The sequence below is a fragment of the Equus caballus genome, chromosome X, assembly GCF_041296265.1.
Source record: "Equus caballus isolate H_3958 breed thoroughbred chromosome X, TB-T2T, whole genome shotgun sequence".
Lineage (NCBI taxonomy): Eukaryota > Metazoa > Chordata > Mammalia > Perissodactyla > Equidae > Equus > Equus caballus.
The window spans coordinates 71,092,091-71,106,039 of NC_091715.1; the positions used below are offsets into that span (position 1 = coordinate 71,092,091).

The 13,949-nt window shown below is 37.7% G+C and overlaps 1 protein-coding gene across 2 annotated transcripts in view; it reads right to left on the reverse strand.

Moving 5' to 3' along the window:
* ZDHHC15 (zinc finger DHHC-type palmitoyltransferase 15) overlaps positions 1-13,949 on the reverse strand; it is a 67,690-nt gene that overhangs the window by 43,114 nt on the left and 10,627 nt on the right. For both annotated transcript variants that reach the window (XM_070257508.1, XM_001504982.6), the window contains exon 3: positions 3,454-3,548. In XM_070257508.1, the coding sequence (XP_070113609.1) occupies positions 3,454-3,548 (95 nt within the window). The remainder of the gene's footprint in view (positions 1-3,453; positions 3,549-13,949) is intronic.

Below are 13,949 nucleotides of genomic sequence, written 5' to 3' on the forward strand. Positions count from 1 at the left end.
TTGATGGGAAAGTCTTTATCAGTCCTTCATTTCTGAATGATGACTTTGCTGAGTAAAGCAATCTTGGCTGGTAGTTTTTTCTACCAGCAATTTTAATATATCATCCCATTCTATCCTGGTCTGCAAGGTTTCTTCTGAGTAATCCACTGATAGCCTAATGGGGGTTCCGTTGTTAAGTGACCAGTCTCTTTTCTCTTTCTGCCTTCAAAATTCTCTCTTTGTCTTTGATTTTTGAAAGTTTGATTATAAAGTGCTTGGTGAAGCCTTCTTTTGGTTGAAACTGTTTGGGGACTTTTGAGCTTCATGTACCAGGATGCCCATATCTCTTTCCAAATTTGAGAAGTTTTCAGCTATTATTTCTTTAAATAAGCTTTCTGCCCCGTTCTCTCTTCTCCTTCTTTTATTCCCATAATGCATATATTCTCATGCCTGATGGTGTCCTACAGGTCCCATGAGGTGTCTTCACTTTTTCATTCTTTTTTCTTTTTGTTTCTCTAACTGGATAATTTCAAATGACTTGTCTTTGAGTTTGCAGATTCTTTCTTCTGCTTGATCCAGTCTGCTGTTGACACTCTCTATATAATTTTTAATTTAATTCATTGTATTCCTCAGCTCCAGAATTTGTTTGGATCTTTTTTTATGATTTCTCTTTGTTTAACTTCTTATTTTGTCTATGTATTGTTTTCCGGATTTTGTTAAGTTGTCTGTGTTCTCTTGTAGTTTGCTGAGCTTCCTTAAAACAATTATTTTAAGTTTTTTTCATAGATCTCCATTTCTTGCAGTTGGTTACTGGAATATTGTGTTCCTTTTGTGGTGCCATTTTTCCCTGAGGTTTTGAATTTCTTGTAGTGTTTCATTGATGTGTGCACATTTGATTGAGCAGCCACTCTTCCAGACTTTATGGACTGGTTTCAGTGGGGAAAGACCTTCACCTATGGGTGGGTGCAAGGGTACAAGCTGGTGAGATGAGGCAGTTCCAGCTCCAGGGGATGTGCAGTGATGTAGTTTCTGTGCAGCTGTCAGCTGTCACCAGCATCAGAAAAGACTAAAGAGGTCCTCAGTGGCTAAAGCTGTGGGTTTCTGCAGCAGCCATGAGGGCTGGTGAGTCTTCAGTGGTGAATGCTGCTGGAGTCCTCCTGATCTCTTTTTCTCCCTTGGTAGAAGTCATGGCTGAGAGGATTCCTCAAGGCTCTGGGTCCAGCTGGGGGCACACTTACAGTGGCTGTGTCAATGGTGTTTGATGCACAGGTACCAATGGTGTGGCCATGAAGCCAGAGTTTGGAGTGGAGGCATGCATGAAGCCATTGGAGTGGCTTTCATGTCTGGGGCAGTGATGATGCTTAAGTACAGACACCCCCACTGCAGCATTGGTAATGGTGTGTGAGGTATAGGTGCTTGTGGAGCAGCCATGGAGCTAGGGTCCAGAGCACAGGATTGCACAGAGCTACAGAGGGTCTGGGGTCTGAGGCACAGGTACTCTTGCTGCAGCAATGACTCTATGCCCTAGGTGCATGCACTTGCAGAGAAGTTACAGAGCTTGGGTCCAGAGAATAGGTGTTTGTGGTACATGGATGAGCCTGCTATAGCAGTGGCTTGGCTGTCCTAGGCTTGGGCACTTGTGGAGCAGCTATGGACCTGGGTTCTAGAGGGCAGGTGCACCCACTGCAACAGTGTTCCATTTTCCGTGGTGTAGGCAGTTGCAGAATGACCATAGATCCAGGGTGCAGAGCATAGGTGTGCATGGAGTGATACTGTCTCCATGGTCTGAGGCATGAGATCGTCCACAGCATCAATGGCTCTGGAGTCTGAGATGCTGCTGCATGTGGAGTGGCCATGGAGCCAGGGTCTGGAGCATGGGCATGTGTGGAGTGGCTGTGAAGCTGGGGTCTGGTGGCAGGTACACATGGAACAGCCATGGTTCTGGGGTTTAGCATAAGTGCAGGGTTGGGGGGCGTGGCACAACAGTGGCTTCTTCTTGTAGGAAGGTCTCAGCAGCATCTCACTCTCTGGGAAGTCTGTGGCAGTGATGGCCTTTGGTTACCTCAGTGGCAAAAGCTGCCAGTATCCTCTGTGGAGCAAACTGCTGAGGTCCACAACAACAAGCACTCTGGGCTCTTCTGCTGTTAAAGCAGTGGACATTCATGGCTGTCACGGGGGCTGTTGAGTTCCTCAGTGGCAAAAGCTGCCAGGGTCCTCCGCAGAGCAGGCCACTGGGCACTGCCACCTGGCTGATACTGATAGCCCCTGCCCTGTTTCTTTGTTCTCAGCCTTCTCCAGATGTCTCAGCCATGCTGATCTCCCCAGCAATCCTTTCCATGTGATTATTTTCCATTTTTTGTTCCACTGTGTTGTTGCAGGTTCTAAATTAGACTCTTGAGCCCTCTCAGGGTGACTTTCATTCATGCATTGCTGTCTGTTGTTTTTTGTGAGGGGACGAAGGCTGGTATCTTCTACTCTGTCATCTTTCTGAGTTCATTCAGTAAGGTCTTTTTCTTTTTTATGTCTTGTAACAGTTTTTGGCTTAAAGCTTCTTTTATGTGATATCAGTATAGCTACCTTTGCTCTCTTTTGATTACTATTCACTTGGAATAACTTTTTCCATCCTTTCACTTTTGACCTACTTATGTCTTTGGTTCTAAAGTGAGGCATTTGCAGACAGCATAAAGATAGATGATAACGTTTATCCATTATACCAATGTCTGTCTCTTAATTCTATAGTTTATCTATTTATATTTCAAATAATTACTCATAAGGAAAGACTTCTGCCATTTTGCTATTTATTTTCTCTATATATCTCTTATGCTCCTCAATTCTTGAATTACTGCTTTCATCTGTGTTTAATTTCACTTTTTGTGTACCATTTTGATTCCATAAATGGGAAAATTTAAACCAGTACTTTTCTTAATGTTTGGAGGCTGTTAAAATCTCTTCCATTTTTTTTTAAATTCAGAACCTAATCTGTTTTACAGTAGTCACACATTATAAATGCCTAATATGATTACAAATTCTTTGATGAACCCTCCCAAATATTGCATGGAACACTTTGATTCAAGGGAACACAGTTTCAAAATGATCAATTTAACAACTGTCATTTTTTTTCTAGGAGTTGTCTTCCAGAGTCTTGCTGGGTTCTAAAATAATATAGCTTCATAGACTTGAACTAGATAAGACCTCAGAATTCAAGTGGGTTCTTGTTTCTCTAATTATATTCCTAAAGCAAGTAGTGGTTTCCTAGTCTTAAAGATATCCGTGGCTGGTGATTTCACAAACTCCTTCAATAAGACTATCCTACCCTTAATTTACCTTTATCACTAAGAGTCCTTTGTATAGATAATCCTGAATCTCTCTTTCATAATGGAAGGTTATTTGCTCCTCTTTTTGCCCCTTTCTTGCCTTATTGGCATGTCTACTTTCCTCTGATTTTAGACTTTATAAAGTAACCAGTATTCTTACCTTTTGGTTTGGCTGTTGTGGGAGTGTAAAAATAGACTTCCAGTAGGTCCAGGTAAAGAACACAAAGATGGCATGGTAGAATATGAGGTAGATAACTGAAATTTAAGGGGAAAAAAAATCAGTGTTTATACTATCTTTTTGTCCATATCTAAGAGTTCAGAAAGACAAAAAGCTCAACAACAAATTTCGATTTTCTTTCCTATTATCAAGTATTTTCTAGCATTATAATGAAGCATTAATTCTTACCTTTCTCCTATGCAGTGACAGAAACAAGTTATAATGCCCAATTTTGAAACAGAGACTTTGTGGAAGTTGCATGTTTTAAAAGTTGCCATATGATTCTGAGAGTAAAGGGGAAATGTCCTTTATGACAATGTGGGGGAAGCTACTGTAGCCAATTGTCACTATCTCTACCACTGTGGGTGCTAAAAGATAATGATAGTATTTGCACAGCACTATAGAGTTTATGACATGCTTTCATAATATTGCATTTTATTTTTTCAATAACTTTGTGAGATAGGTAATAGGATAGGGATAGTTGACTAACTATCAGGGGTAGTTTATTATCCAAAGTCACACAGCTACTATATAATATAGCCAAGTCTTAAACACAGAACTTCTGACTCTAAATCACAAGTTCTTTTCAGTAGCCCCAAAGACTACACACTGTTGAAATGTGAGTGGTAGCTTTGAGACAGTTGTAAAAGTGGCTCCCCGCTGCTTTTCTTTTTATACTCTTTGCCTCCTAGATAGTTCTTCTGATATGAGAAATTTCAGTATTCTCCACAGAGTTCATTATAAAGCTGAAAGTCAGTTTCCTGTTTCATTGTTAGTCCTTGCATGGTGAGGTCACATTACTCTAACCCATCAGAGAGACTCGAGGGAATGCTGTGACTCAAGACCAAGTTAATAGGGCTGAGACTCTCATACATACATGGCAGAATCAAAAAAAGGCTGCGCTCTCCTGGCCCAGTGCTCCTAGCCCTATGGTACAAGATCTTTTTTTACATGCTTAATTTGTGTAATTAAGAAATTCCATTTTCACATTCAAGCAATATAAACTAAAAAGTAAACGTCCATTTCACACATACATCTAACCTCGCATCTCCCCCTCCTAAGGCATAACACTTATTTGGTGTGTATCATTCCAGATCTCCTTATTTTTATATGTTTATATAAAATAAATATACAACATATACATATATGAACACTATACACATATGGAATTTTTATAATATTTAAAATTTTTTTCATTGTATTTCTTTTGAAAGATAATACATTCACAAGACTCAAAATTTGAAGATATAAAACAGTACATAGGAAAAAGTCTCCCTTCTATCCCTGTCCCTGAGCAACCCAGTTTCCCTCCCTGGAAGCAACAAAGGTCACAGCACCATGAATTTATTCTGTATCCTTTCAGATTGTATATATATAAAAAAGCACGACAATAGTGTGCTTTTTCACACAAATAGCAGTATTCTATATACACTGTTTGTACCTTATTTCTCTTTCACTTGTTATAAGTTGGAGATCATTCCACTTAATATAACTTGGAGAGAGTGAGCTTTCTCACTCTTCTTTTAAAAAGTAGCACAGGATTCCATTGCATGAATGTCCCATAATTTATTTAACCAGACTGTCTCTGATGAAAACTTAAGTTTTTCTTCTTCTTTTGCTAATACAAATAATGCTATAATGAATAACTTTATATATGTGTTCTTGGCACATGTACTAAAACTATCTATAGGATCAATTCCCTGAAGTGGGATTGCTAGGCCCCAACATAGGCCTTTTGGTAGATATTGCCAAACTGCCATCTAAAAAAGTTTTATTTACTTTACATTCTCATCAGCAATGAACGAGAGTGACTCTTCCTCCACAACCTGGCCCTTGGGAAGTGTTACTAGAATTTTTGATCTTAGGCAAGACTTTTAAATTGTTTCTTTATGTGTTATCTTTTGCTATGTTTTTGTTTCTTCGATTTTATGAGGTTTAGATGGGGCAGATTCCATGATTATCCAAGTTAGAAAGGGCATATGTTAACCACTTGTTCCTTCAGTGTGGAGTGGGAGTATGGAACTTTTGGTTGCAAAGAAATTAGAAGAAAATAATTTTATGTTTACCCTCTTATTATGCACTTCAAAGGTAACAAGTTTCAGCAATTTGGGTCACCTGAATGGTGAGAACTAAGCTCTTACCCTTGGTAATATTTTAAGGGTGTTTATTTTTTGTTTCAACGATTGAGATGGGAAATGTGGGACTTTAACTTCTTCCAGGTCACACTACATATTAACAACTGCTTTAATCATGGAACTGAAAACAGCTAGCTCCCATTCCTGTATTCCAAGGTTTCACAGAAGTTATAAGTAGTTTTTTATAGATGAATGGAAAATGAGGGATTATGAGGTTAAACGACTAAGTCAAAGTCATTAAGCAGATTAGTAGAATAGGAACTATACTATAGATCTCACAACAATCTTAGAGTTGGGTGAGAACATAGAGATCATCTAGTTAAACCTCCTCATTTACAGACAGATAACTGAGGCCCAGAGAGGGTAAGTAACTTGATCAGGGTTACCCAGCAAAGTTATGGAAGCAATGGAACCAGAATCCAGGTTTCCTCACTTCTAGTCCAGAGCTCTTTTCCTGAGAGCAATGGTTCTCAAATTTCAGTGTGCATCAAAATCACCTTGGGAGGCTGTTAGAATGCAGACTTTCAAGCTCTACACCAAAGATTCTGAATCAGTGGTCTGAGATGGAGTCCAAGAATCTAGAAACACCCCCAGGTGATTGTGAGGCAGATGAACCATGAGAAACAGGGCCATTTGGTTGTCCAGCCTACCAGCCCAAGGAGGAAGCTCCTCTCCAACATCCCTGGCAGGCAATTACCACATCTCTGCCACATTTCACTCTGCAGTGAGTATTGAAGTATGGACAGGCCCCATGATTCTTGGTTTTATGTCTCTCTCTATATATATGCTGCTCCTGATCCCAAATGTGTGGAAATCCAATCTTTTTCTACCTTAAAAATAAGCAACATTTTGTTTATGATTAATTATTTTGTACCTAGAATAATCATCCTTATATACGGCAGGGACATGGAGTCTTTCTTTTTAAGTGTGATGCACTAGTGAGATTTCACATCACTAGAGAAATCAAACATCTTGTGAACTGTATCCCTGCATTGCCACTACTCATTAACATTGGAATGAAATGGGAAAACATCTTTTTTAAGTAAATGTGCACAGTAGAGCCCTTCCCTTATCTGGTAAGTGATCATAGTCATGGGGCATCAGAAGGTGCTGGAGCTATGATTACCATATGAAAGCTAAAAGCTTTTCAAATGTTCTTTTTTCTTTCACAATGTGCAAAGGTTTTCAGGAGAAGCAGAAATCAGCCATTAGGAATGTGACCAACTGCCAAAGAAAAATCCACCTAAGCATGCAGTTGTTATGAACTTAGTCATTGTGTTGCAATGGCAATATCCCATTATGGGAATAGCTTCTGAAGTGAGAATGACTACTTGAGATTTTTTTCTGAAATAATGATTCATAAATACCTGATAAAATTATAGAATCTGAAACTACATGGTGAAAGTAGCATAAAGCTGCTATTAACAAAATCTTTGGCCAGCAGGATGTTTTTTCTAGGTGTTACTCCCAGGGACTAATGGGAAGTGAGAGACTTTTGTGTGTATATGTGTGTGTGTGTGTGTGCATGTGTGCACATACATACCATTCTTGTGTGAATAATAATGAACACAGCAGATAGACTGCTCTGAATGCAGCAAGATGAGCAACAAAATGGAGAAAAGAGAAAATAATGAAGCTTTACTATATATATTCAGAGACATAAATGCTAAGGCTATTACTGTGGAATTCTCTAACATACCTCTTTTATTAAAAAGCTATTTTTGAAAACTACGTTTAGTTTAAAAAGATACTATTTTCTATAATATCTTTTATATCAATTGATGACTAAAAGCATTTGAGTTAGTATAGGGGGATATTGGGGTGAGGGGTGCACGTTTTAACTACATACTATAATTCAAATAGGAACCGCAGCTGTAGCTTTAGCAATTGAAAGAGTCCTCACTGAAATCCCCATTTTGGCTCAAGATAGAAATCTCCAGATTATGATCAGGGCAAATTTTTCAGACTTCTCCCTTTGAACAGGACACCTAGCAGTGAGGTATTGACTCTAATATCTGAGTTCACTGTCTTACTTTACTTTCACTGCCTTAAAAGTTCTTACAAAGAGCTGGACATTGTCGCTCAGCTATTTGAAGAAGTATTTGGAGAAAATGGAGTTAGAGGCACAGAGGTTGTAACCAAGGAGCTAAGGATAGTTAATGAGAATATAAGAAGTATTCAAAAGTTGTTTTCATGATTTAGCTACCCCCAGGAGAATACAAGACTTTCTCAAGAGTTATTTCCAAGATTTAGTCAGCTGCCCCCAGGAGTCTCTCTGATGGTGGCATCAAATTCTAGGCCCAATATATGGCATCATGTTTTGAAAGAGCATGGTTTTCCCTATTGATATCAACTTCAAAAGTTAGGGTTGTCTACCAAGTATACTAATTTCCCTTAATTATCCATTAGGCATCTACCACTTATATTGATAAACCCTTTATGAAGTTGGTTATGTCTTTAATCTATATCAATTCTAGGGGGTAATGAGTCTCACGAGTTTGCCAGTCACTGTGCAAAGCAGGGCTTCATTTTGGTTGTCTTAAATTTAGTATTTTTCAGTTTCAAAGAGCTTTCTAGTACAGGTGTATCGAGATTTGGTAAACAACACAAAGGTCATAAAATCTATAGCCTTCATGTGTTTATGAACTTGGATTATAGCCTCTTTCAGAATTTTTTCTCCATGCCGAAGAGGTCTCCCTTTTGGGTCTGCTTCAGGCATTGAGATGTCGTGCAAAATACACTGGATTTGGAATCAGATGACTTAGATTTGAACACTGGATCTGCAACTTAATAACTGTGTGTCCTTTAGAAGTTGGTTAACCTTGCTGATCTCATCATATGTGTAAACACATACACAACAATAACAACCACCTTGTCAGGTTGACATTAGTTTTCTTCCTCTCCCATCCTCTTAAATTTTAGTGATTTGTCTCCTGAGATATGGTGGTAAAAATGACACAGATTTCAGGGGCAGACACACCATGACTTTATTCAAAAAGAGGAAAATGGTTTGTTTCCAGTCCTCTTCTTGATAATGTCTACTTAACATTTCACTGATTACTGATCTTGGGGATAAAAAAGTACTCAGGGCTACATCTGTTGGGGAATAATCTTTGGCTACTTTCTTGGTTTAAAATGGATAGTTGAGATGTCATAATTCTGTACGTATCTTTTGGCTTAAGTATAGCCCAATACCCGCAGGTTGTCAGGGATGCTCACAGCGGACACCAAAGCAGAACAGAGAATCTCTCTGGTCTGTACAGTGGCTAGGGATTTGTGAGCCAACTTTTCACTTTCTGGGAAACTGGCAGGGATTATCACAATCCCAGTTTGGTTCCCTCAGAATGTATTTCCTTTTGTTGATGCAACCAATAAATTCTCTACCTCATTAATAAGATGTTGACTTGATTTATTTTAATATTATAAAATTTTAGATTTGAAAGAGTCCTTAGGTGCCATTTGGTCCAACAGTCTCCATGATACATAAATCTGCTTTGCATTATCCCTAATAATTGGTTACCCAGTTTTTGTTTAAACACCTGAAGTAATGGGAAACTTATCAACTCTCGGGACAGTCCATTCTATTGTTGGATAACTCTGATTGTTAGACACATCTTTGTCCTATTAAGCAGAAATATGCCTTCTGCTAACTCCCTCCCATTGATCCTAATTTTGCTCCCTGGAGGGGCATCATACTTGCTTAAAAACAAATAGACTTGTATCTGGACATTTAAACATCTCTTACAATTCAAAAATAAGACAAACAACTCAATAAAAATAGTCAGAAGACTTAAACAGATACTTCATAAAAAAAAGATATACAGATGGCAAACAAGCACATGAAAAGATGCTTATCATTAGTCATTACAGAAGTATAAATTAAAACCACAAGGAAATACCACTTCATACACAATAAAATGGTTAAAAGAAACCTGACAAGACCAAGTGACAGTGAAGATGTAGAGCAACTGGAATCTCATATATCACTGATGCAGATGCAAAATGGTAAAGCTGCTTTGGAAAACAGTTTGGCAGTTTCTTAAAAAGTTAAACATACAATTACCATACAACCCAGCAAAAATACTCCTAGATATCTACCCAAGAGAAATAAAAACATACATTTCCATGAAGGCCTGCAATGGATATTCTTCTCAGCTTTATTCATAATAGCCAAAACTGGAAACATACCAAATGCTCATCAACGAGTGAATAAATAAGCAAATCGTGGTACATCTATAATCTAGAATACTACTCAGCAATAAAAAGGAACGAACTACTCATACACGCACTGACAGGGATGAATCTTAAATGCATATTGTTAAGTGAAAGAAGCCAGATACAAAGGGCTATGTATTATATGATTTAATTTATATGACATTCTGAAAAAGATAAAACTATAGGGACAGAAAACAGATCAGCTGTTGCCAGGGTGCAGAGCGAGAGGACTGCTTGCAAATGGGGCAGAAGGAATATTTTCAGAGTAAAGTAAATATTGTATATCTTGATGGTAGTAGTGTTTGCATCACTGTATACATTTGTCAAAACTCATCAACCTGGGGCTGGCCCCGTGGCCGAGTGGTTAAGTTCGTGCGCTCCACTTCGGCGGCCCAGGGTTTCACTGGTTCAGATCCTGGGCGCGGACATGGCACCGCTCATCAGGTCATGCCAAGGTGGCGTCCCACATGCCACAACTAGAAGGACCCACAACTAAAATATACAACTATGTACTGGGGGGATTTGGGAAGAAAAAGCAGAAAAAAAAAGAAGAAGATTGGCAACAGTTGTTAGCTCAGGCGCCAATCTTAAAAAAAAAAACTCATCAACCTGTACACTTACAAATGATGATTCTTGCTGTATGTAAATTATATCTCAATAAACCTGACAAAAACAAAAAACAAGGGGATCTAAGAATGGGCCTTTTCCAGAGGTGAAGTGATCCAGTCACAAACCAAGGAACACACGCCGTCACTGGAAACTGGAAGAGACAAGATTGGGACTCTCCCCTTTAGCCTTTAGAGGGAGCATGGCCTGCTGACACCTTGATTTCAGACTTCTGCCCTCCAGAATCATGAGAGAATAAATTTCTGTTGTTTTATGCCACTATGTTTGTGTTAATTTGTTATGGCAGCCCTAACAAACTAATACACTCTCTATACTCAGTATTTTCATCCATAAATGGGTATATGATAATACTTAATTCATAGGGCTGTAATGAGAATTAAATGAATCAATACACTTAAGGCACATTAGAGCAGTAGCTGGCAAGTAATAAGTGCACTTGAAATAGTATTTATGATGACTCTTTAATAGTTAAGTGACCTTAGCTATCTTTGAGCCTCCAATCCCTTTACCTGTTAACTGATAATAATAAAAATACCTAGTCTAACAACCTCAAAATAAATAAATAAGTAGATAATAAAAATGGGCTTTTTCCTTTGATGTTTTTCATCTTAGATTTTCTAACATAACATAGTAGATAGCTATTTATTCTGACTTCCCAGCCTAATAGTTTTATTTTCTTCATAGTCATATTTATTTATTTATTTTGATGTGACTTTGGTTTATGACATTACATAAGTTTTAGGTGTACAACATTATAATTTGACATCTGTATACCTTACAGCATCCTCATAGCCATATTTAAATGTGTTGGGAGTTACAGGTTGTATGATTGAAAGCAGTGTCGATAGGTATACAGCTAGGGTAGAAAGCAAAATCATGACTGCGAAACCCAGCATTGGCTGCACTCTGGCTGATCTTTCCTCACACATATAGGTCTCATCATTTTGGCTCCATGTATGCCCCCAACAAGTAGTAACCTAATACAGGTCAGGGGTTCCAGGAGTCATATTGGGAAGGGCACAAGACCACGGAAGCTCAAGCCCAGCCCACTGGGGAGGGATGAATTGAAGCATGGGAGAGTCATAGCTTTGAAATGCTACATTCAGATGTAGCAATATCAAAAGAGATTTGTCAAAACGTAAAGGAGCAAAATCATTTTTTAAAAGATTTACCAAGTGGTACAATAGACAGCACTGAATCTTACCCCATCCTTAACCCCTGCAGTAATTACAAACAACTTACACTTTCTACCTTATTCATTTCTATATCATTTGCATTTTATGAGGTTATATTACTTTTATAATAATAAAGTTTTATTTTTAAGTTCATTATTGGGGAATGGTTAAATAAATCACAGAACATGCATCCTGAGATCATTAAAAAAATGAAATACATTTGTATATACTAACATGGAAAGATATCTATGAGATATGATTAAGTGAAAAAAGTAAGTCATAGACTAATATGCACAGTATCACCCAGTTAAAGAAACAACCAACCCCATGTAAATATACACTTCTATACTCATATTTTTGTAAGTAAATACACAGGAAAAGATCTAGAAGGATACAAATCAAAGTAAATAGAGTAGTTATCTGTGAATAGCGATAGCAGAGGGGGCAGTGTGAGGAGGACTTTAATTTTTTTATTTTATACATTTTCGTATTGTCTGAATTTTCAATAAGCATTATTTTTATAACAAAATTATATTAATATTAATTATTATATTAATTATATATAATAATTATTATTATATTAATATTAATATAACATTCTTTTAGAACTGAGTTAGCCTCTAAAGAAAGCTTTTGTCTGCTCACCCAAATCCTCACTATAAAGTAATTTTATCATAATAAATATAAAATAGTATATTAAGAGCACTGAGATAACTGCTCAAAACCTTATTGAGGATTTCCTATGCAGTCTGGAGGTGAGTATAAAACATCATACTATGGCCCAAACTTTTTCCTCCCAGTGGTTTCTCACCCTCCTGGTGTCTAATATATCACCAATAAACTAAGGTTAGTCTAATCAAGAAGCCAACACAAAGCAGATATGTCCATGCTCTGGATTTTCAAATGGAAACCTGAATAAGTTCTTGTACTAGTTTGCTAGGGCTGCCATAACAAAGTGCCACAGATTGAATGGTTGAAACAACAGAAATTTACTTTCTCATAATTTTGGAGACCAGAAGTCCAAGATCAAGGTGTCGGCAGGGTTGGTTTCTTCCAACGCCTCTCTTGGATTGTAGACGGCTGTCTTCTTCCTATGTCTCCACATGGTCTTCCCTCTCTGTGTGTCTGTGTCCTGATCTCCCCTTCTTATAAAGACACCAGTCACATTGATTAAAGGCTACCCTAGTGATCTCATTTTAACGTAACTACTTCTTTAAACCCTACCTCCAAAGACAGTCACATTATGAGGTGCTAGGGGTTGGGATTTCAACATGTGAATTTTGGGAGGACACAATTCAGCCCATAACAGTTCTATTATTTAGAAATTACATCTATTTCTAAAAAGGTAAATAATTACAATAATTTTTAACTTTAAAGGAGAAACCAGAGAATTTAGTATGCAAACCATTCAAAATGCAAATGAATTCTCAGAGAATTAAATTTTTGCTTAAAATGATTAATGGCCCTTTTTGAAGATGAGCAACTGAGGTCAATACATTACTCTTGCTTTTATGTGGATTGTCTGACAGATGGTGCCTAATCCCATTCCTAAATTCATGCGTTAGCCTCCCCAAATCCTTGGACCCTACTAAATTGCCAACCTCCATCTCATCTCAGATCCTCACCTCAGGGGTAGACAAGGTAAGATCTTTCAGTTAAGATCTTCAAAATGTAGACAGTGTGATGCTGAATGAGATCATCTATACAAACATTCTCGTGAAAGCAAAATAAATACATTATTATTATGTTTTCTAGTATGATCTATGGAAGAAGATATGGACTCATGTCTTAAAAAAAGATTTTTTGAGTCCTGTATAATCAAGGATGACATAACATATAACATTCTGGACTGTGGTTCAGATGATCTGGGCTTTAATCCTTTCTGTGCACTAGAATCAGCGTGACTAGGTCAACATATTTTACTTCTTTGGGTCTCAGCTGTTCTATTTACAAAAGACAAGTGCATGGATTGTAACAATATATTTACGAGGGTAGTAGCAGGAATCAGGAACAGTCCTGAAATGTTATGCTCCTTAGAAGAAACATCTTTTAGGTCCTTTCCAATGTTAATGACAATAACAATAACAGTATCTACTATTTTGTACTTATCATATGCCAGGCATTGCCAAGAGACTTAAATACACAATCTCATTTAGTGCTCCAAATGACCATAAAATGTAGGTATTGTTAGCCCCATTTTACTGAGTAAGAAAGCGAAAGTTAGTGAGGTTAAGTTCTCCAAGGTCATATATACAATAAGTGGCAAAATCAAGATTTGATCCCAGGT